At 44.8% G+C, this 27022-nt stretch overlaps 1 protein-coding gene across 8 annotated transcripts in view; it reads right to left on the bottom strand.

Moving 5' to 3' along the window:
- The window catches only part of LOC141922933 (putative E3 ubiquitin-protein ligase HERC3), a 54672-nt gene extending 30771 nt beyond the window's left edge, over window positions 1-23901 (bottom strand). For 5 of the 8 annotated variants that reach the window (XR_012623141.1, XM_074823071.1, XM_074823074.1 and 2 more), the window contains exons 1-4: window positions 23610-23826; window positions 18660-18917; window positions 2021-2180; window positions 539-615 (exon numbers count right to left, since the gene is read on the bottom strand). Coding sequence is in view for 7 of the 8 variants with exons in the window: in XM_074823071.1 (XP_074679172.1) it covers window positions 539-615; window positions 2021-2180; window positions 18660-18885 (463 nt within the window). In the remaining variant the exon portion in view is untranslated. The other 3 variants (XM_074823075.1, XM_074823076.1, XM_074823073.1) reach the window with 3 other exon arrangements.
- Between the last annotated feature and the right edge of the window lie 3121 nt (window positions 23902-27022).

The following is a 27022-nucleotide window of genomic DNA, read 5'->3' as shown; positions in this document are numbered from 1 at the left end:
AGCAGGTTTCTCAAAATGAACAAGAACCAGTACTGGAGGCTTTGCTTCCACCTAAGCCTCATGATGGAAAAATCAAGCAAGACATTCTTTGCTAAAATAAAAGCACAGTCTGAAGCCATCAGGAAAATAAACAGACATGCAACTAAGTGCAAAATACAACATCAGACTGCTGTAACTTAAACAGAATAACGAAGAACAGTCCTCATGTTGCATACAGAAGAGTAATAGCCAAGGATAACTTCAACACAAATAAATCAAACACATTTTTTTACAGCAAGATGGAAAGCTTTTAAGTGTTCCTGCCATCATTTGCCAGTGAGACAGTGGGTGGCCTGTGTGTAATTTTTTCTTTCCTGACAGTATTCGCAAAGCTCTTCTTCAATATTCATGGTACCTGATCCATTTTATAGACTTTCATTTGGTCTGAAAGCAGTTGGGACAGGGATGTCCTTGGTTTATTATGTAGAAATACACAATCTTGGACACTGTGCAAAATAACAGCACAAATCCTGGTAATAAATAACAAATGTTACAGTACCTGCTGCCAAAGCCAGGCAATGCCAATTTCCACAGGAAACCTGCAGTATCGTCTGTTGGTTCAACTTCTTTATCAACCTAAAGACGACAACACTATTTTAGAATAAGTGTCCACAAATACAGTATCACCTTAGGCCAAAATTATGATTTCCATACAGATATTTGTTCTACATATACACATAGCCTATGGTTTTGAGACTGAGGAAAAGTCTTGAAAGTGATACAGATCTATACATAATAGATGCAAATCTGTGGAGACCTTTTGACACTTGACTACTAACTCCAGCTATGTTTCCTGCTATAACACTGAATCCAGCCATCTGGAAATGTGAAGATAGCTGGTTCTTGGCATCTCTCTCACTATTCTTCTTCAGGCATCAACATTTTTCATGCTGTCAGGAGCTTACCAGTTCCTATGAGTTACAACACCAAAACCTCTTCAGTGCTTTGTACTGAGAATAGCATGTCAAAGGTTCAAGTTATTTCACAAAAATGTTATTTTTAAAATGGCACTATCACATTGACATGTAAGTCAGTCTATCTCTCTGTTATATCGGAGCCACCTGCAAGTTAAGGACTATCTTCCCACAGAGCCCTTCACCTCAAACATTAATGTTTTATGACTGAAATTCTTCCTTTAAATACTGTTTCAACAGTGACAGGCACCCTAGACAGATTTCCCAAACTTCTGCTCTGCACTGGATCTACAGGGACAGACCAAATAATAGACAGACTACTGTTATTAATGTAGCATGATACAACACCATGGAGTACAAAGGGAGCAGTTATCTCTATTATGGTGATAAACTGAGACCTATCATCTGTGAACTGCTTTGGATGGAGGAGTCTTGGTGTCTGCCACAGGCCTCTGTCTCTGTCACCATCTACATGTCCTTGCACTTAACCCTATTAGTGCTCTGACATAGGTAAGATACATTAAATAAGTAAATGAAGAAAATTCAGCACTACCCTAAAGTTTCCAAACAACATTCACTATTCGGAATTGCAGTAGAATGGTTTAGTAGCTTTGCTGCTAACAGGCAACACTGCAAAAGAGTTTCAGAGCTGAAGTGTAAGTTCACACAGCCCCATTTTTGAAATGTATCTCTTATCTCAGAAAGCTTCCTAGGGACTGGAATAGAGATGGGTATCACACACTGCATTTCTATTCTACAAACACAGTGGCATTTTTCATTGAGGAAGCCAAGCACACTCTGATTTTCTTTTCCTTGCCCCAGGTACCCATGGGCAGAAGGCCTGTCCTGACCAAACCTCCTGAAGACTTGCTTGAGTTCCAGAGGGGCTCAGGGAGCACTAGTACAGTATGGAAAAGGAGGAGGAATCACCCTTACATCCCTATGTGAGAAGTGCCCGATTACTGTCCCTCTGAGAGAAAGTAACTTCAAGCTGGAAAGCGAGCAACCCTTGATGCATCACCTCCAAGAAGCTGCCTTAAGGAAATCTGAACCTGTTAAAAATTTACCTTGGTACCGTCACTGCATCTTCTATAGTGGTGAGGCCCAACTGTCCATCGCTGCCGGCGCCCCAGGAGAAGAGCTGGCCCTGGTCACTGAGTGCCACACTGTGAGACTCTCCACAGGCCACGTGCACAATGTGCTGCCCAGCCAGGGCTCCAATTTGCTCTGAGGAAAACAGAAAACCTCTCCTGTCACAGGATTCATCTCACAGTGACATGCAAACACTAGTTCTGGGCAAATCTGTATGCAAAGCCATTCAGATGGGTACACTGATCCCCAGTTTAGTTTTAAAACACTTCCTACCAGAGGAAAGCACCAGATTTTACTGAAAACATGTAGCTGCTGAGCTCTTCTGAAAGCCTGGTCTGCAAATCATAGGAGAAAGGCAGGTACATGCCCCCAAGCACAATGACGGACTACACACAGACAGACTCACAGATACAGGGAAATCTATCAGGTTATTTAGGAACAAAGAGATTTCCCAGATTTGAGGTTTTCTCACTCAGTTTTGATGTGGAGATCAGCCAGGACCCAGAAACTGGCAGACCCTATAAAACATATTTGACCTTCCACTGCTCTCATATCCAATGAAGACAAGTCATCCACAAAGCTAATCAACCCATCCGTCCCTTGCTTTATTGCCTGATGTATGAAAGTGTATGTGTTACGACATTCCCTGTGCTAAGCTTGGAACAGGTTTGAACCTATCAACCTATTACTACCACTGTCAGACACTCATAAAAAAAGCTCCATAAAAAGGAAGCAAAGCAAGAAGGCCTTATGGAGGAATAAGAAAAAAAAAAAAAAATCACTCAGTCCTTTGGAAGATCACCCATAATTGACTCCTCATTATTACATCATGTTAGGCAACTGAAGTAGGTTTGATAACGACTCCTACAATATCAAAAACCAAATCTTATTCATTACACAGTTTTTCAAATAGACATCAATGAGTCTTGTTTTGCAGTAAAGCACTGGAAATGCCACACATCTGATGGAAAAACCCCCCACAAGCCAAACGAAGCAAAGGTGGTTTTCTTTTTTCTTCCCTGAATAAATGCAAATGTTTCAGGTGGATGAAGAAAGATTTCACCCTGTAAGCTACAAGGCAGTGATCAGTCTTATTAAAGCCCCACTTGCCTGTGACATGAGAGGGAAGGGTAGTTACATGTCATTCTGTGAAAATGATACCCCACATCAAGGGCATCCAGAAATCATTAATATACTTAGCACCAAAACCTGCATACTGATCAATCTAAATGTCTTTAATTTAAAAGGAAGGCACCCCTAGGATGGCTTGCCTTTTAAGTCTGGGAGTCAGAAAATGAGAAGAAACCCTAATGGATGTTATGAAAGAGAAAGGTGACAATTACTTAAATATGTATTCTAACACAGGAAAATATTACCTGAACTTGTGCATTTAATTCTTTTGAGTGAAAGGAAGCAATGGAGGTGCAGTTTACAAGTAGTAAGCATACAAACATCTAGGAGGGCTTGCGGACTGGGCCTGCCTGCTGTCCAACCATACTTTAGCCCTGTCATCTAACAATGCCCTTTGCCCTGCAGCTATTTCCAGCAGGACTAATTTCACCCAGTCCCACTGCCAACCCTACACAAAGACACAGACAGGTTTTGAGGGCAATTAACTCAATTTACACACCCAGTTTCCACGCTTGGGCCCATAAGCGTCCAACTGTAGCACTACTTGGTGACCTGTGAGCTCTAAACAGCCAGCAGCTGTACAGGCCGGTCAAGGTCAATCACAAACAACAGACAAGGTAACTCAACAGCACATGTGGCTATGGTCTCTTGCTCTCAGTCATCCAGCACGACAAAAAAATACCTACTGCAATGTGCCTTGACACATCACCCAAGTTCAGCCAAGCATGTTTCTGTACTGGGACCTGAAGGTCTAAAACTAAAGCTCCTGCTGGAGAGGATCCCACCATCAAAAGAAGAAAGGGTTGAAGCCATCCTCATCTCCCCAGGAAATTCCTTTGATTCATGAAGCCATCACTTTGCTGTAAGCTTGCTGGCCAGAGTGCACTGAGACTGGCCATTGTCCAGAGCGCCTGAGCTATTAAAACTGGTCACAAACTCGCCATCCTGCTCTTCCTCCAAAGCTGGTCCCTGCACACTGCCAAACACTCTGGGGACAACACAAGTTTGACAAAATGACAAACATGGACAATATGGGAGGCTAGGGCATTCATAACAGAGACTGTGCTTTGCTACCTGCAGGCATGACTGAGATAATTTCTTCCCTGGGAAAGCAGTATTTGCCACAGTAAGTATACATGTCTCATTTGCTGTGGAAGGACCACTACAAGCTGCCCCTGAACTCTCAGAGCATCTTGGAGAGGTGACAGAAGACTCCAGTGATCAAAGATTAGCATCAGGAGCTGGAGGAAGTAAGACTCCAACCACAGCAGTAGTCCAACTGGAGAAAAAGTGCCCCAAGGTATCAGAAGGCTTGCGTCAAGGACTACAGAGTGAGAGCTTCACACACTGGGACACAGAGGACATCCAACAGGTTTAGAAATCTAGAGTGGTTGCTTCAGTCCCCACAGACTCCATCTTAAGGTTAATTTAGCAACACAAACCTGACTTTGTTCTGTGTGCCATCCCAGGGGACTAATAAATACTGACTTGTTTTGAAAGGCTACCCTGTGTCACTGAAAGCCTTCAGTGACTGCACTGCTCACCCAAGAAGCAGAGTACAGCCTCACCTGGACTCACTGGATGACCACAGACAGAAAAAACCATGCCTGTCTTGGAGCTGAAGATCTTTGCCTTTAGAAATGTACACGTATGGCCCATCTCACCATACTACATTCCTAAGACTCTGTCAAGACCAGCTTACCTGCAATGTCATGAAGACATGTAAGCGCCAAACAGTTTAAGTTTTACATGCTCACACACATCTCCTTCCAGAGATGGAAAAAAGCCAGGCTGCCCCTGGGGGTATGTACAGCTTGCCCAGGCAGTCCAACAAGGGTCCCAGTTCACTGCCAGGCTTGCCAAGCCACCAAATGTACCATCTCATCTCCCTGCTAACATGGGTAGTATTAACAAAAAACATCTGACAATTACTTCTTTGTTGGCCTCCCACTCCTTCACATCAAAATATGAGGCATTTTAGTGGCTGGTAGACATTTGTTTTAATTTCCAGATCACCACAACACCATTATTCATTCTTTAGAAGAGATGGATCACTGCACCGAAATGAAGGGTGCAAAGGGTGAAGTTTATTCTTAGTATTGTGTCTTCAGTAACTGATGAATAAAACCAGTCAAATGGAGTTTAACAGGCACAATTATATACAAACATAAGCAGAACAAAACCCTGAAAGCAACAGGGAAGGGTTGAAGGAGTTATGCAATACATTGTTTCAACATGTTATAAAACTTTCAAAAAACAAAAAAAACAAACCACCCCAAGTTCCAAGAAGTACACACTGACCCAATCTTTTCTTTCTGAAGCCATCAGCTGTCTCAAAACAGCACCAATGCTCGGAAGTCATTTATCAGTTCTTTGTATCTGGTGGAGTTCAAATTTTCATTTCTCTCTTCTGTCCACTCATGGATCTCAACATAAACAGACATATCAAGGTCTGACTTCTTTTGGTCTTTACCTCGTTAGATCTGTTCATAAAATACACATTGGACCAAAGAATGAGTTCCAGGCAAAACGCCTTTGGGACAGCCCTTCTCTGAAGGCACCAGGCCTAGTTCCCAGAACTACTCTTGTGTTTTCTTGCCTGTCTGTGGTTTGCAGGGACACTCCAGCAAAAGTTGAGGACAGGTTTTATATGTTTCTGTAACTCAGGTTTCCGACAGTCAGCACATTTAGCTTGAAGGTTTGGAAATAGCAGTAAAGCTGGGCCAAGAATGAAAAGCCCACCTTCAGTCCATAGCTTCACTATTAATAAAACAGGGCTTATACTTTGTCCCCACAGTGTTGGAAAGCTATGCAAGATCTTCAGTGTCTGCAAGTGCTGGAAGCACAAAGTGCTGTTATACTGCACTGATTAGAATGCACAGGCAATAAATGATTAATTAGCTTTCCTTCTCCTAGTAAGTTTATCAGAGAGTTGGTACACTCTTTCTATGTATAGCTTCCAGATGCTATAGCCCAAGACAGGCTTTTGCTAGAGGATGTTGCAGAATCCTTCAGCCATATGTGTACCAGGATGTACACAAACAGCACCAGATGGCTTCTACCATCTGAAAATGACATAGAGAAACTATCAGCCCTGAGGTTACACCTTCAGTGGCAAAATCTGGATTTCTTTGCTGGTGAGAAGCTGTGCCTTGGAAGCGTTTCAATTGATTTCAAGTCTAAAATAGGTGTCTTACTAGCTTGCCCAGATAAGAAAGGGATGGTGGTAGAAACACAGGGAAAGGAGAAACAATTGTTGGTAAGAAATTCCTGTGGGTTAAATGCTAGCAGCTGGGAAGTCTGAGGACAGATGGAGCCAATTTCTTTGGATTGCCATGCTTGTTAATATAGTCCACATCCACACAGAGGATGCCTGAGCATTGTGCAACCAGGACCTAAATATCAGAAGTGTGAGATACAACATTTTAATGCACAAGGCAGCTGAATATTTAATCAGACACCAATAGCAACCTAAACTTCACCCATATGGTCCTTCCGTTCTCTGAGTACTGAAAAGCCCTAATTCTTACAGGAATGGAGCAGAGTTCTCTCCTTTCAGAGATGAATTACACCAACACGTTAAACCATCTAACAAGGTGACACTAACAGCATTAGCACTTATGGAAGCCTGATCCAACAGCAAAAACTCCATGAAAAACCTGCTACTGCCTTCAACGGGTACTACAAGAAAATGAAAAAAACCACCATGACCCAAACCTATCAGTCACCAACATTTCATTAAACCACCATACAAAAAGCAAGTAAACAGTGGATCACCAAACTCCCTGACAAGATTTTTATACAGTAAGTAGGAAGCTTCAGCTAATTCCTCAGTCTCCACTGGCACATCCCAGAGGTGTCTCTGCATACAGACATCCTGTCTGTATTTCTAGGCTGTGATGAGCTTCATGTTTCAGTCATAATGAAGTCAGCTGAGCATAAAAACATGTCTGAGTGTTTTTATGAAATTGGGAAGAGGAAAAGAGAAAAACAAAGTGCAGCAACTGAAATGCTTGCAATCCAAAGTGCACTAAGTGTACCCAAGATTTCTCCCTCCCCAATGGTTTCTCCTTATTCTGTCAGCATAACTTTGTCTTAGCTATTCAATGCTCTTACCAGTATTAGCAGCACAAGTACACTCACCAACCTTTCCAGGAAACATCATTCCCAGTGGAAGTGTGATTCTGCCACTTGAAAACTGGTAACTAGGGAGGGGAAAATCATGCTGTTTGTCAGGACCTTTTTGCCTCTTCCTCTCTCCTTTAAAGCCCCAAAGAATGAGCCTCTGATTTCCCTTTGCACACTTTCAACTCCAACCACCTAGGCATCTTGTGCTCACAGCTGCCACAGACAACATCTGGAGTCTGGGACGGGGGAGAAGAAATCAGACTTTATAAACCACTTAAGCAAAATACAGACTTCCCAAACTTATCAGGTGCTTTTGAAAACATAATCTAACCCAGCCAGCTAAAACTGCTCCTGTGGATTCAGCCATACCACCTCTGAAGGCTGTGGTTTTGTCAGCAGTAACAGAGGAAGGCTTACAGGGAGGAGGTGAGGGCTGAAGGATGATTTCAGGAACACACCTTTGTGACTGCAGACACTCTCTGGCATGGTCAGGCATACAACACACAACACGTAGGCAGCTGCAACCATGCTGCCTGACACCAGCCCCACAATTTCACCACTGCTACCTTCCTCCTCCTTGCTGAGCCTGAGAAGGCATGACATGCTGCTTGTGTCTTGCATTTAGACTACATGAGACTACTGCACACAAGGGTGCAGGAAACATTGTGCTCTGCACCTGCATGGCACAAGACTACAAGAGCAAACCCCATGGAGAGACCCCATCCCCACTGCACAGCAGCTGCCCTCGCTTTCTGCCTGCTGTTTTCACCCATGTATGGCAGCCCACCTTATTCTCAAACTTTTCTTAGTATGGGGCAAAAGCTTTGAAGTATGGAGCAAGAAAATGTTTACATCAGCATGCAACTGAAAGGGAATGAAAGGGCTCAAACAAATTAATTTCTAACAATTAAGACTAAACTGTGATGTATGAAAGCTTTGCTTCATTTGTTTCAAAGCTTTGCTTGTGTTTTGCTTCATTTGTTTCTCAAGGACTCCTGACTTCTCAACTGTTTCTTTAGGTCCCTTTGTCTGTTTAGGTAAGATTGAAACACTCGTTAGGCTCCCTACGTAAGTCACTGATAGCAGACTCAAGCCCTTCAGTGGACACTTGGGCAACTCCTAGAATGAGATAAGGGGGAGTTTAAACAAAGAGAAACAGAGACCCTATTACAGGAAAACTGATTTTGCTGACTTAGGAGAGAGACACCTGGACTTTACAGCTCATGCTCCAGAAAGAGGGTCAACTAGCAAACACTGAAGAAGACTACTTACTTCCTCCCTCGACCACCGAAGACCCTCACCCTATTTTCACTACGCATGCCCAGACTACATAAATGAATTCTGGGAACTCATTATCATAAGACACCCCTTTCTAGGAAATGTAATGAATATTTATGATTGTGCGTATGTAAAATGATGTCCCTTGCTAATTCTGGGAGCCCTTATGGTGGAGAATCCCCAGGGTGACCCCAGCGCTGCCAATAAAAGAATACCTGCTAAACAGTTATATTGGATTCTGACTGTTAACTTCTTCGTTTCATAACCTCCTCCAACTTTTGACAACTGAAGTTTACTATACCCATCAAGGAGGCTGGGTTTTACAAGTCCAACTCGCAAATCTTGAGATCTTCCTTTCATGAACTTTGTGAACTGCTGCTATGCTTGCAGCAGAAAGCAGAGCAGTACCAAGGGCAGCCTGATTAAAGAGACTCACCACAGCAGCACTGAAGCTGATAAGGCTCTGATCATTTGGTTACAAAGGAGGAAATGTAAACATGGAGTAGACTCACTGGACAAAAAATAGAGGGGAAGACAGTAAAGGACAGACGACAGATTAAAACAGGTGACATTCCCAGGAAAACTGCTGGTCACAGGGGTGGGAACACTGTCCATAGGTCAAGGCTGAAAAGCTCCAAGTAACAGATACAACAATTCTGCAGTCCCCTTTCATCCACAGATACTAATGACACTTATCAAGATGACTGCTTCCCTGCACAACACATACAGTACTGCTCATTAATTTATTTAGCATGGCTGCTTACAGGCTTAAGTATGAGGGAGGCTGGTTTAGTTATTAGCACTGCCTTTACTTTATAAAGCTGCCTGTGGTCATGTCAAGGCAGAAATGTAAGAGCAAGAAGTGAGAGGCCACTGTGACACCCCAGTGTGTCACTTCGCATATGCTTTGCCAGTTACTCCCCCTCACAGCTGTGAAAGCAGACACCGACCCTGAGAAAGCAAACCCCCTCCTCAGACACAGCCATAGAAAGCCTTTTACTTCCCCACATCGCTGCTTTTTGTCTAAGGGACATAGCCTCTCCAGACTGGCATGGACACAGCCAGCCAGAGAAGGCTCTCTGAAAGAGCTGGGCAAGAAGAGAAGGCTTCGGTCTGACAAGCATAAACTGCCTGAGGGAATAACCCACCTTCAGACTCTGGAGGTAAACAAGTAAGGGCAGGTCTTTCAAAGAGGGAAGGCATCAAGACTTGTGAAAGAATCACAGGAAAAATGTATGTTCAGGAAACCCAGAGCAAGCCTGTTTTCCTCTTCAGGTTACTGCAGAGAGCTGTAAAGGTGGTCACTCAGCCAGGCTTGCTGGCCACTGGCAGCACAGAAGCTGCAGCTGGGCCATGACTGCTGAAAACCCCCCAAGGTCCACCGTGGACACCCCAGCAAACACCACGCAGCAACTCCAGCATGGGCAGGATGCGCCAGAACCCAGGGTGATGTGCTGAGGATGGACATCAGAGGCAGAAGGAGGAATTAGGGAGATGGGTGCATAGATACTGGATTTGATGTGCTGGCACTACATAGTGCAAAGCTGTGTGTCTGCCCGAGAAATCCCAAGCAAAGCCACAGCAATCTTGAGAGCTGTGACAAAGGTCAATGGCAGACCAGGGGAAAGGAAGAGTAAGCCCTTCACTATAGTCCAGGAGGAGTTAACATAGTCCTGTAGCAACTATTGAGCTAACCTTATAAACACAAAAGAAAAGGCAACCAGCATAAAATTGACAGCTCCACTTAAAAACCAGCACTTTGACCTCCTAACACTGCAAGGAATAAAGATCTGTTCGTTTCTTCCTTGAAGTGCTCCCCCAAACACAGCCCTGCTCCCTGCCCAGCTGCCTTAACACAGCCCCTTCCAGCACACATGCTGGCAAACCACAACAGATTTAAGGCTCTATAGCCTGTCCTTGGGGCTCAGTCAGTTACTCCAGGCAGCAAATCACCGCCCCAGGAGGTAAGATAAAGAGTTTGCTATTATCCATCTGCTGTGCTCAATCCTGCAGATCACTGCTGTACGAGTGTCCTTCTGTGGCAGGTGATCATGTCTGAGCAGAGGGCTCAAAGTGAAGTACCTCCAAATCCCTGCAAGACAAAGAGCATTGCTGTATACCATGCACACTGCAAGCCAGCCACAAGGACTTCGCTCTTTTGCCTCTGGATAGGTGCTATTTTGCCATCTTTTCACATTACTGGAGCAGTTTTCCACAACAGGAAGCATATAGCCTTCACATCGGCATTTTGTATTTTTTTTCTAGAAGGGAGGTGACGTTTTCTAGGTATCTGCTCTTGATAGAGTCTCACCTGTGGCAGCCCCAGGCTTTGACAAAGTAGCATGTGATTTTCAAAAGCACTCTGTGTGCTCCTTACTCTGTTCCCATTTATTTCAAACCTGCAGTGATTTGCATGGAAGCAGGACAGAGCCACACATTCCTGAAAAGCCACACCTGCACAGTGCATACTCAGTACAGCACACTTGTCCTTGCTTTCAATGACATCCCCATCAGATTCACAAATACTGCTTGAAAATACATTACTGGAAAGAAGCATGGTGACTGGGAAAGGCAGGTAATTAATGCACTCCGACTAAACATCTACAAGAGTTTATTTATTAATTTACTATAAGATTTGAAAGGCATTCTGAGAAAAGGAGGTAAGAGCATCTGTACATTCCTTTTTGGTGAGTTTATACAGGCAGACAGCTGTTTAAAAGGCAGGTCAGGTGTTAAGGGAGCAAGCATTTCTTCACAGCTCTGCTGTAGGAACAGCTGTTTTCTGCTAGCAGCCTTAAGTGTCAAGCATATTTGATTTCTGATAAGAAAACAAAGTTTCACAGAGATCTTTGAGATAAATTCTTCTTTCCAATATAGCTTAAGGAGGAGTATCAGGCTGTTTAATGTTGACTGAGTCAAACTTAAAATCTTCACATAGTTATGCCTCTTCTGGAGGCCAACACCAGGGTTTCATACTCCTTGCAAACCAGGCATGCAGACAGCCTTTATTTCTGTTGCACCTTCAGAAAGCCTCTGAGTAGTACACACAATATAGGAACAACAAATACGACCAAGATAAATGCAAGTTTAGGTTGCTAAACCGACCTACAAATCCTCAATCAAAGGGCAAAAAGGTGGTAATTCCTACTGCAGCTCTGCCTTTCAAGACAAGAGACATTAAAATGGTCCCTCATGTCCTCAGTAAAATAGGCTGTGCTGATTCTAAAAAAACACCAAAAAACAAAAAAACACACACAACAGTATCTGGCTTCCCTGGGCTCACACTTGTTTTCACCTCTCAGCAAAGTGAAATCAAAAGAGAAATCTGGTGGTTTTAATAATACATGTGTTTTTAGAGACAGCACTTCAGAATTACATCTGAGAACACATTATAGCCATTTCAGGCTCTGACTATAAATTACTGACAAGAAAACAGATTTCTACTGGTTTAGGCTCTCTTAAAGAGCCTTATCTCTCCTCAGTTTAGACTCTTCTAATCCTGCGGTTTTAGACAGTACTGGTAGAAGTCAGTTCCCATGAACCCAAACCACGCAAATTTTAAAAGAGCCCACTATAAATATCTGGCATATTCAGAGCCCTCAGCCAACCAATTCAACACAACACATGCATATTTAAGATATCTAAGGGAAAACACTTCCTTTGATTTTATTTCTCATTCAACCATATACATATTTTGTACATATATGTACATATTCATATTTTAAAATGAAGTAATTTTTAAATCCAGCCTTCTAATTTTGAAACCTAAAATCATCCTGAAGCCCAAATTGCACCAATTCAGCTGAGATGGACACACCATAACGCAAGTCCACATTGCTGGATGTTGCTGCAGTCACTAGTGAAGGCACAAAACAACGTCAAATAACTCTGTCAGATCCTATAAGTGATCAAAGGAGGAAAAAGGATGACTACAAATGAACATACCCAACTCTGCAAGGGGCAGACAGTTTAATAATCTGGCTCTTTTTACAAGTAATATTTACAGTATGTGCTGAAACATAAATTGCGTCTTAATCCTTCCTTTATTATTTTTCAGGTTTAAAGTCAGCTGCTGCAGGCCAGCACCTAAGGCCTGACTCTGCAAGGGCCTCTCTGTTCCCCAGATGGCTCCATCCCTCCCCACAGATCCCTCGGCACACTCGTTTCCAGGCACGTCCTCCCAGGCTTTGGCAGGACCAATGCCTCTACTACATTTTTTACAGCATGTGGCTCTACTTTCAGGGTGTAAAAGAAAACATGATGAATGCGAAGCAGGACTCTCCCAGACCACAGCACTTGGGAAGTGTTGCAATAGCTGCATGCTGAGCCTCAGCTCCATGCCTAAACAGGGGGACAAAACGGTCTCAGACCCTCTGTGAAAAGCCTGCTTCGTGGAACCTCCTGGAGTTACCGGTGTTTGAGCTCTTTTTTCCTTGTTTACTTCATGCATAGAGGAGGAAGGGGAAGGGAACTAACCATTCTCCTGCCACTGTCATCCCACCTGTAAGCAGCTCTCAACCTTAACCTATTCAATGCAGACAAGGAGCTATGGCTGCTGCAACCTGCTCGCTTCCACAGCTGCTTCCAACAACCACAAACCCTTCCACCACTCCTCCTGAGCAACCAGGGCCTCCTGACTGACTTCTTAGCCACCCGTAAGAGGCTAAAAGAGGAAAACCCATACAGACTGTCCTTCCAAGCAGGTCGCACATCTGAATTCTCAGCTGTTACAGGGTTTATGATTAACAGGCATGCCACAGTGAACACCAAGGTGTCTGGTCACTGTAACCTCGTGCTGAGGGTCAGGACAAGTGGATTTATGTTTGAAAAGAAAGGCCACTGAGTTCAGAGAAATCCAGGGGATCTGGATCATGTAGCGACTTTTTGTTTGGGAGGGGTTTTTTCCTGCTTTTTGAAAGAGATTGAACATAATATTTCTAGCCCTGCAGCTCTGAGCAGATAAATTCCACAATGCACACAGAGGCAATGCTACCCTGCACATTTGCATCCAGACAGGAAAACTGGTAAAAAAAAAAAAGCACGGTTTTCTATGTTGTATGCTACCAGAGGAAAGGTTTCAGGCAGATTTGGCACCAGATATTTTCCTGTAACTCTCTTGAGACACTAATCATCAAAGCCCAGGTTTTCGCACTAGCAGAAGTCAAAGTCCAAATGACTTGCAGAGAACAAATCTGTAAACCAGAAAACAAGTTCCACATCTCAGACTCAAGCATGTTTTTAAAGCTTTACAAACGACTAACAGCCAGCTAGTTATTTCACATTCCCCTGTAATTCAGCCTAAATCCCAAAAGAACCTTTACCTTGGGTACCTGGGCCTGTCTTTTGTTCCCCAGCATAGGCATGCACATTCAGATAAAACACACTTATCTAAGAATCAACACAGACAGTCAAGACATATCAGACCCAAAGAAAATCAAACCAAGTCAAATTAGAGAGCTGAAGAAGTGGAAATTTAGATATGAAGAATACATTTCTTGTTTCCTAAAACTATTGCAGTACTAAATTATCACTTCCCATTAGAGATATAATGTATGTTAGCACCTGACAGTGATGCCTGCTAGCTGATGCCTACAAGCAGTTGCTGTTTGCAAGTCGAGGCCTGTAACAATTAGTGATCCATTATACCTTAAACATTAAGAAATTATTTTACCAAACAATGTTTAACTTTGTATTTAACAAGGCCTGAGTGATTAAAATGTACAGAGAACATATCCTGACCTTGAGAATAGATACATCCTGGCAGAAATGCTCAAACAAGGCGGATAAGAAAGAACATCTTGGCTGGACAACAGAGTTGGGAAACATCCAAGGAGAAGAAATTGTCCTCAAAAGACTCATGACTATAAAAGGGAAAAAGGAGCAGAGAGCTAACTCCCCAAATGACCACTGACGACCACCCGAGAGCCCCAGGCATGCGTAGTGTAATTTTGTACCGCCAGCATTACATAAACGTAATAGATAGGCAGAAAGGTGGAGACTTCTTGGAAAATGTATGAATATTCATGTCTTTAAGGTATATAAAGGATGAACTTTTGTTTTAGTGTATCCAGCACTGCAATAAAGAATGCCTGCTTTCTAAAACGCCAAAACAAGTCTTATAGAGTTCCTCTGCCGGCTTTTACAGTAACAGCAGTGCTCAGGAATTAATGCAAACTCAGACTGATTTTGCAGAACAGTGGGTTCAATACTTCACAACAAAGATTGTTGTGTTGCTTCTCCTAAGGCATTGCCAGAGACTCTAGGGACTCCAAGTGAGTAACAACACAAGTAAAGATTAGGACAGGTCAGACAGAAGCTTTATTAACTATGGTCATGGTGAGAGAACACTGCGACAGCATCTCCCCCTCTGCATCTCTGTCAAATGATTGCATAGACACAAACTATAGACTGTTTCAGGAGAGGAAAAAAAATTAAAAAGAGAGGTGAGGAAAAACAATCATTTCAATATTAATAAAGCCAAGTATCCATCCCTGAGAGGTATGGACTCAAGTAGCTTGCCAACCACAATTCAAAGAAGGAATGAAACAGTAACTAGCATAACAATGTGGGGAGAGAGCTCTTGGTGGAGCCCATAGGAGTGGCACACCCGGTATTACCCTAGCTCGGAAGTGGGGAGTTGGAAACGATCACAGGCTGTTAGCTTTCAGCCAAAATGAATGTTCTTATAGTTAAGATATAAGAAGTTTATCCTAATTTTACCACCATAATGTAAAATCCAAGGAAAGGGCACTTCCAGAAAATACCCCTCTATTAACTCATACTCTCAGTGGCACACAGTCCCCCAGTAATTTCTGTTCCCTGTAGTGGAGAGCCACAAGAATCACTTCACTGGCTGCTATCCTGTCTCTGCATTACATCCACAAGCTCAGCTGATGTGACAGTAAACACGGCTTTTTAATTAACAAGTTTCTTTCATGTCAAAAGGTGCCCTCTAAAGGACTCCTCTAAGAGGAATTGCTGAAACAATTCTGTGCCACTGTTTGACATTTTTGTAACGTGAATGAGAAGCAAAACTGAATCCTCCTCCTACAGATATGTGTAAATGGGCAGCAGAACAAAAGAAAAAAAAAGTTATTTGGAATACGTAGTAGGGAAGAAAAAGGAGGCAAGGTCTTTAAAAGGCACTCACTGCAAATATAACAACTCTTCTCCCACTGGAAGTCATTAGTAAAGCCTGAAAGACTTGCAAGGAGAACAAGGTTAGCACCATATCCAGTGCATTGCAAAGTCCCAGAATTTTATTCACAAGCAGACATCATCCTGGCAAATAACCATCTCTGATTAAACATGATCATGTGTTCTGAAAACACTAATTGAAGCTTTTAGCATGCTGACACCATAAGCGTCACGTACACCCAGACACAAAAAGCGTGAGAGATGAAAGGGAGTTTCCTCTTATGAGCACAGACCTGGGCAGCAGGAAGGAGTTCACTCCACCCCTCAGGTCATCTAGCCTTCAAAAGGTTCAAGACCCCTGCATATTTTCATGTCTTGATGTTACTCTCAAACACCACCAAGCCACTCTGCAGGCCATGGTACGCATTTCTGAAGTCCAGAAGGGGCTCTCCAGAGGCTTCCTGGAGGGGGACAAACAGTATTGTGTCACAGCCTCCCACAGTAGGAGATGCAGCTCACTTCCAGAGCTGGGCAGAGGTCAGCCACTTCCAGCTGCCTTCACAAGCCAGGCAGAATCAAGACATAAGGCAGTAAAACCAAGAGGCCTCAGCCAACACTGCCCTATCCAGAAGAGGCTGGATAGATGCAGCTGCAAGACTCCCAGTTCCAGGCATTTCTCTCATTCTCTACCTCAGACACCTCCTGATAGTCTTCTATCATCTTCATCAGCTCAGGACCCTATGCCCCACACACACTCTTCACTTCCCATCAGATATGGGTTCATTCATAGGTCCACAACTAAGGGAGAATAAGAAAGATGATCTTTGACACACCTTTCTATATGGAAGGTGTAAGGTCATCTTTATCCCATGCAAGGGAGGTGGGGGTGAGAGGAGTGCTTGATTCTTCTTGTTCCTATTTGCAAAGGAGAATTAAGAAATTCAGTTCCCATAGCCGCAAGCCAAAGCAGACCCACACAAAGCAGTGTGTGGGATGGGACTCTCCCCCAGTTTACTGTTGTTATCATAAAGACTGCTGTGAGTGTTCACCATGAGATGAAAAGGAAAGCTGTTCCTTGCTTTACAGCACATCCCTCTCACCTGCCCCAGCCAGCAGAAACCCCGTTGCAGGCAAGGTGGTAGTGCTGTGTCAGTAGAGAAACATGGTTTCTCAAGAACGGTCACAGGCTCCTCAGAGAGCAGTACTGCAGAACCTTTTTCAGAATAAATGAAACCTGCAGTATAACTGGTAGTTGGTGTCATACCTTAGTGACAGTCCCTTAATTTAAGGGGTAGAAGAGGGGCACTTGGGATCAAACCCAAAGAACTTTTTATTTCTATTTCCAAATCTCAGGCTGCCCCTCTTCCACAGTCCTAGCTGAAGGCAGAATGACCCAGTTGCTAGAGGTCTACACTTCAACATTCAGGATTCATGAGATCCATTTCTAGCTCTGATCTTCTACTCACCGTGAAGCCTCCGTTTTCAGTATTGTATGCTTGCTTTATTTTATAGGTAAACAGCAGGCTAGCCCAAAGGTGTTTCTCAGAGTACACATCTTTACAGCACTCAGAACAGTACTGAGTTTCTGGGGCCTCTGCACTAGAGTTATGCAGCTAGTTAGGTGATTTGCAGGATTAAGTATCCTCATCAGGTTAGGTAGGATATTCTCTAGGCTTAGCTTCCTTTTACTAAGCATCTCATTTATTCCAGGGCCTAAATTTACAAGTCCTCAGAAGATGAACAGTGATTGAGCAGACAGAGGACTTAAGCACTCATGGTAATCCTGACCTCTTTTAGTAACTGTCTGGAAACTACTTGCAGGAAAAGCAAGAGAGGCCAGATTCAAGGTCAACTCCTCTAACTCAGCACCACAGACATCCAGCATCCAACATTACCACCCCATTTTGAGAGAAAGAGACAAAAGACACACAGACAGACAAAAGGAGCAGTGGAATCAGTCAGGTCAGATTTGCACATACTACATGAGGAACTGCAGCTATTTTGTACACATCTCATCTCTATCGTGCAGTAATAGGGTGCAAAGCAAAAGCCCCAAGACCTACTGCAAGCCTGCAGTTTGAGGAAAGATGATGTCTTATTGATCTAATTACCCACAGAGGGATTTTTATTATATTATGGAAACAAATACCTGTATCTTTACCACATGCCAAAACCAAGAAGTTAATGGAAGGTGAATTGGAAAGCCAACATTCAAAAGTCAGTCCCTAAGAAAGGCTTCAGAGCTTCTCAAAGTAACAATACACAATTAAACCACTCCTTCACCCTGGGAAGGCGAGGCATTAGCTGCCTGTGGTTCTGTATACACTAGTTCTGCCCACTGGAACACAATGAAGAAAACTCAGTTTGAGTCTGGGGAACACAAGGCTACAATGACCTTCTTCTAGAATAAGAAAGCATGAAGGAGTGAAGGTACAAGTTGACAAGAGATTTCCAAGAGGGGAAAACAACATTTACAAACTCTCTTGGCCAAAACCAAGTTTGTTCTCCACAATACTCAACACAGATCTCTCCTCTTTGATGTAAATGACAAAATTCCCAACAGTAACTGAACAAGAGTAGTCATAAGGATGCAGTGCAATTGGAAAGACAAAGCAGAAGACACTTGTGACTCATGGCCCTCTCTTCCCTTTTATAAAAAGGCAGCGTAATGCCAAACAAGATCTGCCCTGATACCATCTGCGCTTGCCTCTGTTTTGATGCATTTCCTAGACAAACTGAGCAGACCTGTCTCCCCACCCATACTGCTCAGCTTTAGTTTTCCAGAGCCAGCAAATATTATTCAGCATCATTACTGTGTTACTACACATGATCTTCAGCTCTGTTCGCAGCTCCAGAGCAATCAACACAAAGCAGCTTCTATAATCTTCTCAGTCCACCAGCCTCAAGACAGTTTGAAGCTCACATAAAAAGCAGACTTACCTGGCTTGCTTCCTTCATAGTCATGCCCCAGTTGGCCTTTGGTGTTCAAGCCACAGGTATACACTTCCCCATCTTCCAACAGGAACACGGAGTGGTTTCCTCCACATGCCACCTCCTTGACATTTCTGTCATGAATGAATCCATACACCTGTGGTTCAGGAACAATGACCTGGAGGTTGCTACCTATCCCAGGTTGTCCAAAAGACGAGTATCCCCAGCATAGCATTTTCTCTCTTTTCAGCAAGTCATGTATCCTTCCTGGGCAAGAGAAACAGGGAAGGAATGTGAATGAAACAAGTACTCAAGTGATCCTAGAGCGATAAGCTGCTCAGAGCAAGAGGTGAAAACAACCAAAAGAGGCATTTCCTGCACGACTGTCAGGCTTGTGGACTGCCAGTAAAAAGGGATTTCCAGCAATATACATACAAACAAAGAGGAATCAAGACAGCTCAGCTCAGGTACTGAGTCATCACCTTTGTGCCCTTGCCATCTCCATCTATAAGGCAGAAGTGTTCTGAAACCCAGCAGACCTGATCTTTTCTTTCAGCAAAATCACTCTGCTTCAAAAACCAAAAATCAACCAACTGCCCAAATCATCTGTAATGCTTTTTAGACTAACAGGTCCAAACTTTTAGTGTTATAATGTCATATTTGGGACTACTGCTTAAGGAAATTTTTAAAAATTCTCAGAAGTGGTTAAACTGAACAAATCAACATAGGTACTTGTGGTGTACTGGCAAATACAGAACTATATTATTTCTGATAAACCCAGATGAAGAAGTATTTTGCTGAACTCAACACATTCCTGCAACCCAAATATGTGCATGTGCACACACACACCCCCCCCTAAACTGCAGCAAGAATATCCCAAGAAGCAGCAGTTCACATGGAGCAGCAGCACACTGACAGCTTGGCTCCAACAGCAATGGACAGATAACACTGATGTAGCTTGTCAGCAGTCAGGTGTTATCTTCTGTGCTGCACTCAGTGAAAGTCAGGAATTCCAGAGAGTAGGATAACATGGGAAGGGGAAAAGGCATAGCAATACAAAAGGCCCAAGGACTTAGCCTGAACTTGATAATGACAACGGGATGCTAATGCACAAAAGGTGGGGGGGAGGAAACAGCTCTCATCCCAGAAGCATGTAAAAGATTTTAGTGACACTCCCTTGTCACTCCTAATCTCAATAGGTTTGGGTTATTTGTTAAACATGCTATACTAATAAGACATTGAGAACTCCTCTGCTTGAACCAGAAACCAATTAAAGCTTTTTTTGTAAAGCGGAGAAGAAAATGAAAGATCCGAGACATCAAGTCTTATGACTCACCATGACAAGTTTTAAACTAGGCAATTTACAGCAGCAGCATTTACTATCTTAATACAGGGTTGAAAAGCAAAAGGTAACCCTTGAAGCACCAAAGATTCCTCAAGGAAACAAGATTCCTTCTCCCACTCTGGGCAGGTAGGAAATGCATGCATTCAGTTTGTTTCCAAAGCCTGGTGCTAATTCAAGTTCTAGGTATTAGCAATAAAGCCTTTCTTAATCTAAGCCCCTAGGTAACAGGCATTCATCTCTCACCCCACCATCCTTGCCTGTCAGCTGCGGTCATGCAGTCAGGTGTGGTCCCTTCCACCGAGGCAGGACTGAGCCGAATGGGGGAGGGAAAGGATTGGATTTTCCAGTTGTACTTCATCGGCAGTGCAATTTCCTACCACGAACCGTTTACTAGGATCTCTTAAGTGCTTTAAAGCATGCTATGAATCCCATTTGTCTTTAACAGCCCTTGCTCCTGTATAGCATAATTCATTCACATCCACACATGTGCTTATCAATGGCCAGCTCCAAAGCATCCAGAGGAAAAAGCAGGAGGTTACATGGCTCTGTCTAGTTAAATCAGTTGTTGTGTACACTGTATTTGGTTGCCCTCAGCACAAAAGCCTGATGGAAGATACCCTCTCTGCTGGCTACACTATTTCCTACGCTAAGAATAGGAATGCCGTGGGACACAGTAAAATTGAAGTGCGTGCATGTGCTTTAAATGACACAACTGCTATATTTATAGTGAACTTCATGTTCTGTCTCAAAAAAAAAGCATAAGCAACCCTCTGAAGGTGGCAACACTAACGTAGGGAATCATTTCAAAACTGACATCTGAAACAGCAGAAATATGGGACTGCCATCTCTCTCAGCCTGGGGAATTACCTTGTTACGAAGATATAAGCAGCACAATAGCAGGAAACCTTAAGATCCAAAGATCACATTCCCTGCTAGTATAAGTGGATGTTGCCTCCAAGCTGAAAAATTTCACCACTATACAACTTGCACTACAATGACATTGTACAACATGAGCTAAATATTAATTTGGGATATCTTTCTAAAAGGGTTCCTGAACAGTCTGCTCCCCATAGACTACAGCCATCTTTCCTAGTGATAATTTCATTTTAAATGCTAAAAATACTTTAATTACTTTCCTTGTGTTCATATTCCACACAAGGAGTTGCTGTAAAGGGGAAGGGGGATGCAACACAGTTGGTAAGAGATGGTTTTACCTCCAGGTAAGACTATTTAAAACAGGAAGAGTTCAAGCTCCCAGTAATTCAGATGCACGTGAGGGTGGTATTTCAGAGTTCAACCCTCATTCATTCTAGTGGCCAGATTTTCTGAAGCACCCTGAAGTTTACCAATCCCTACCATAGATAATGAGGCATGCCAGACCCTTTAGAAAAATGTGGTCTTAACTAAATTTTTGGTTAGTTTTTTTAAGTCATCTCCATTGAATCCCACCCCTCCATCCTCCAAACATTTTGCTGACAAATCCCTGTGCAGCTCTATTCCAAGGGGACAGAGCAGCACTTTCCATGCAAGAGTGAAAACCTACATAGCCACTTCCCATCTGAGTTTACAGGCACAGCTAAATATCTTCCAATGGCCTTGTGAGCCACATTTTTAATTTACTTATTTTGAAGACATAGCACATTTTTAAAACCACAACTGTTTTAATGTTTGGTTGTTTCTCCCCCCAGAAAAGCTGCTGCAAGTCTTAATACATCATGTGTTCAAGTAGAAGCTGTGTCCTGAAACACAACAAGGCTTCAAACAACAATTTCACAGTCCATTTCCAGTTTGGTTAAGGTAGTTACTCTTCTTTGACATTAGCGAAGAAAGTAAAAATGCATGTTACACTGCAAACTACCTCTACAAACTGCATACCCTCCTTATACTAAAACAATTATATAAATAGTTTCTAGTGTGGGCAGGCACTAACACAAACATGCATCTGCACATACACATATATATATAAAAAATATAGATAACGTTTCTATTCACTTAACTGAAATTTTAGAAGTGACTAGTTATTCCTAGCACTCAGCTTGATACACGTTAAAAAAGTTGAATTCTCCTCTTCAGAGGATAAACCCTTAGGGAAGTTTTTTTTTTTCCTTTACATGCATCAGGGCATTAAAGTTCCCAGTCCCTTTTAAAAATTGGACTGCAAAAAGCGCAAGAGCTGCAGTACACAACTACATCAGCCATTCCTGTTCTTCACAGATCACAACACAGCCAGCTTGGTATTCATGTTTTAGAGATAAGAAGAGATGTAATGCAGCAAAGCTGGTCATTTGCAGATTGCCCATATATAACCAAAAAAAAAAGGGGGGGGGGGGGGGAGTGGCAAGGTATAACCCAACATCCTCAAACCCCGACATTCCTGGAATAATTCACATCAAAACAGTGAAGGATATACACAGCACTGCTAGAGATAGGAAAACATCACACTGTGGGGAAATATTTTGAGGAAATCTATTGTGGGAAGAAGATCCACCCTCTGCTATAATAAGGCTCAGCTAACATACTAAGTATACCCTCTGGTGAGAAAAGAACCCTGGTGGTTTGGTAAAATAATAATGCTGCATGTAAGATCATGACAGGACATGTTTTATTTTGCCTTCTTTTTTTTCTTTCTTTTCAATAACTATCATGACATACAGTCTCTTCACACGATTGTACAAACATATTCTAAAGCTATAGCTGCGACTGCAACTGTACCCTTTCTGGGAAAGTTATTTAAGTAAATACTGTGCTTGCAAACAAGCAACACTCAAGGCTGGATGCTCTCTAAACAAAGAAATCTGCCAACTGCCAGGTCACGAAGTTTTTTCCTTTCCTGTTGTTTGTGAGATTTCAACTAGCAAATGTGCTCCTTTTATCAGTATTGCCCAATAACGAAGGCATTTACTGCTTCTTTCTGCCCCTAAATCTCCAAGCCCACTTTCTTCTTCCGTTTACCTTCGTTTTACTCCAACTCAATGTCCAGTGTAGAGCAGGCTAGAGAGCAGGAGAATGCACGACGTAACAGTGAATGAGTTAAAGCAGAAACAGAGCATTTCCACTGCATAACCACATACTCCCAGCAAAAGGTGTCCCCATAGAAAACATTTAAAATTAAAATAAAATTAAACAAGACCCACATCCTCTCCATTTTGCAATCCCAGTAAGAACACCTCCCTTCCTTCACCCCAGACCCATGCCTCTTGCCTGCCGGGCTTACTGCTGCTTCCCACCCCCCGTCCCAGACCGGCGCTCCCCACGGGCTCTGCGGGGCCCGGCGGGCACACCGGCCTCCCGCGCCAGGGAACCACAGCAGCGGCCTCGGGCACCCGCCGCCCACCCCGACGCCGGCGCCCCCCAGCGCCGGCACCCCCCGGGGCAGCACCCCCCCGGGGCAGCACCCCCCTGCCGGCCGCGCCAGGGAATGCGGCACCAGCAGCGCCGGCCAGCTCCCGCCGCGGCCCCGCTGCCGCCCCCGGCTCCCCGCACCGGCCCGGGGAGGCCCCGCCCGGGGACGCGCGTCCTGCGCCAGGCGAGCGGCGGGGGGGGGGGCGCGGGGCCCCGCCATGCCACCGCGCTGCTCCGCGCACCCGCGCGAGTCCCATCCTCCCTCCACGCACCGTTTCGGTACCAGGATCGGCAGCAGCTCTACCGGCGGCCTCACCGGCAGCCGGGTTTTCCCTCTCCCGGCACTCGCCGCGCCCAGTCAGGCCCGGCCCCAGCGCAACGGGCCCAGGCCCGCCCCTGCGGGGCTCTGACCGCGCCGAGCAGGACGCCCGGGGCACGCAGCTACCGCCGACCCCCTGTTCCCCGGCCGCCGCGGCGCCGCTCCCCGCCGCTCACCTACCGCCAGCCCCGCCGCTGCCGCCACGGCAACGAGGAAGTCCAGCCCCCAGGTGCCGCCGCCGCCAGCGGGAGTGACAGCGCAGGACAGCCAATGGGAAGTGCGGGGCCGGCTCCGGCGCACAAATCGACGGCGAGCGCTGCGCCTCGCCCCGCCTCGCGCGGGGCGGGGCGCCCTGTCAGTCGGTGTGTCCCCGCCGGCGGTCGGTGGCGGTCGCCGCCGCCTCTCGCCCCCTCTCGCCCCCTGCCGCCTCAGCGTTTTCCCTGGGCCCCCGCGCAGGGCACCGGCTGGCGGCGTGACGGGCTGCTTTAGGCTGGCGCCGACGGCTGCTGCGGCTCCCTCAGGCCGGGTGAGGCCCGGCTCCCGGTGTTGAGGGGTTACCAGGCAGAGGCAGCGGTGAGAGGGGAGCCAGTCGGCCGGCCCTGCGGGGCTCCCCGGCCTGCTGGCGCCCGGCAGTGACTGTAGCCTGCTCTTGGGGCAGCGGGTGCGACACTTCCACAGGGACGTGGTGCTGCCATTCCTGCCTCACCCCCCAGGGAGGCCTGTGCAGAGAATCTCCTCGCTCTGAAGCCGGGGCGCTGCTTGGGGTCAGAGCTCCTTGGGGTCGTCCGGGAAGCCCGCGTTCCCGCCGAGGGCGACATGCCTCAGGAGCCGAGGCTGCTGCCAGAGACCCAGCGCGGTGGATAACCAGCTCAGGCTGCAAACTGCGGCCAAGGGTTGTGACTGCAGAGATTTAGCAGGCCTTACAGGCTAAGCAGATCAGTAGCTGCACTAAAGACAATAGAAATCAATGGGCAAAGTTAGCATATGCAAATATTCGAGAATTTAAGCTATTCTAAATGAAGGTCTCAAGGGAAAGCCAGCTTTCCACTGTTCAAAATTACCCTTTTGGTTTTGTTAAGCGTGAAATACCACTTATTAGTAACAATAGTCAGTTCCTTTCCCCTCTTTTCATCTTGGATTTTAGGTGGCTTCTAGGCAACTGGCAGGCTTGTTTGTTTAGGAACTCATACATTTTATACAAAGTTTCAACCTTAGGAAAATATTTGTGGTCAAAGCATAAATGTCAGTTGGGAGAAAGAGAGGGGGGAGAAAGGCCAATGAGCAAGCAATTATATAACTCCCAAGTACTCGTTTTCTGATTTCAATGTCATCCATTAGAAAAAGTCCACACCACAAGAGCAATGCACAAGCTGGATCCCGCTCAGACCATCAAAATGACAGTGAATATTTGAGCAAACTACATAGAGATGTTTGCAAGGGCTCAGGGTAGAGGGAAGAGGGCCCTGAAGCAAGTCCTGTGCCCACAGTATGCATCTCCCTTACACTACATCTCTGGTAGTTTGCAGTGTTTGCATACTTAGCATGCAATGTGTCACATATCGGATAAAAATTCACCTCTATTTGCATGGATCATACCTGCTTAGCAGAAAAAGATCTACTCTCTAGTTAAAATTACACCTGTGATGCAATAGCTTTTACTTAACCAGTGTTACAAGCAGCTTCTAGAATAACTGAAAGCGTAGAGGAAAAAATACTTCCTTTGTTTATTTTTGTTTTGTTTATTTCATCATCTGGAGACCTTTGCAAAATAGTCAGCATTTCCCTTTACACTAGATTTTCCCTGTTTGTTTCTGATTGAGTAATCAAGGAGAGGAAGGTACACACAAAAAAACCAAAAAAAATAAGTAGATGAGGGAACAAAGCCTGTAATTTGTCCAAGGAAGCCAGGAGTCTCTTGCTTAAACTAATTGCTAACTGGCTACTTGGAGAACTTTCAAGGCTGCTCCTTCATAAATGGATAAAATTTTAAGACAAGACACCAGAATAATCCCATTTTGTTTGTGCCCCTGTGCTCCACTGTGCACAGGTCTCTCTGGAGGCCGCTGCCTCTGCTGATTACTCCCAAAGAGCCCAGGTTTCATCACACCATGGGTCTTCCTCACCTGGGGATGATCAGGCTGGAGCCCACGTCTTGCTGCTGACTAAGGGCTGCCCTAGGCGGGCCCATGGCAAGGTTGGACCTTCGCCAGAAGAACATGTAGCTCACCATTTCCCTGATGGGTTAGGTCATCCAGAGACAACGTCTGAAGATATCCAGAGATGCCAAAATCTGCAGCTCATCCTGATTTCCAAACCATGTCTCTCCTCCCCCAAGCAGCTGAACAGCAGTCCAGTGTCAAAACACATGGGCAAGCACGTGGTCTCCTGAATGTTGTGGTAATACAAGTTATTATTCATTAGTGTTATCTCCACAATGACAGACAAGGTGGCAGCTTTCACCTGCCCTGTGAACCGTCTTCTAGTAGGTGTTTTCCCCCAAGGTCCCCCACCAGGTGCTGTTGGTAGCCAGCCACCTGCTCCAGTGGACCATGTCACAGACTTTTTACCAGGGCTGTGCAGAGATAGTGATGCTTTATCCCTAGTCAGTCCTGCTTGTTGTCAGAGCTTTTCACCGATATGGCAGCGTGAGGAGGGGAGGACAGCTAGCCGCAGAGCACCCCACTGCAGGGAAACTGCCACATGGGCCACAAGTCTATGCCCCAGCCATCTGGGCCAGAGAGCTGTTGTGAATAGGAAAAAATCCTTCTATGTGGCCATTGATGTCTCTGTGTTGCTCTGGAAGCAATGAACTCTTCTGTATATTTTCTTTTTTGGCCAATCCCATGTTAGGGAAGAGCTTTTCAGAGGGGCTTAGCTGGGGATTAGTCGACTGAGGAGAGGTCCTGCCACCTTCCATGGAAGCGGTATTGCTGCGTGGTGTCCTCTCTGCAGCAAATGCAGCATGTAGCTCACCACCAACACACTTCACCAGGCTTCCTTTGTTTCTCACAGCTTACAAGCTGTTGGGCAGTCCGTGCCCCCCCAGATCCAGCCTGGTTACACCAGCTGCTCTGCCAGGCTCTTGCACATCTCTACAGGTGACGTTCAGATCAGGCAAGTGGTCTAAAAAAAATTCCTGTGCAGGTTCAATACACTTTTGCTGCCTGTGTCAAGCATTTTAAACTCATGTAGCTGAGTGCAAGGCTCACTCACATTGTATCCCTCTGCATACCTTATAATGAGCACTGCTTGAGGAAAGGTAGACGCAGCTTGGTGCTCAAATTCATTTCAGAAGATGACAGAGGAGTGCTCTACTCTTCTCCCTCTGGAGGTTTTTCAGGGTTTTTTTATAAAAACAGGGCTTAT

Source organism: Strix aluco, chromosome 4, assembly GCF_031877795.1.
Source record: "Strix aluco isolate bStrAlu1 chromosome 4, bStrAlu1.hap1, whole genome shotgun sequence".
Taxonomy (NCBI): domain Eukaryota; kingdom Metazoa; phylum Chordata; class Aves; order Strigiformes; family Strigidae; genus Strix; species Strix aluco.
Note: the sequence above shows the minus strand (reverse complement) of the source record. Positions and strands in the feature narration are given on the sequence as shown.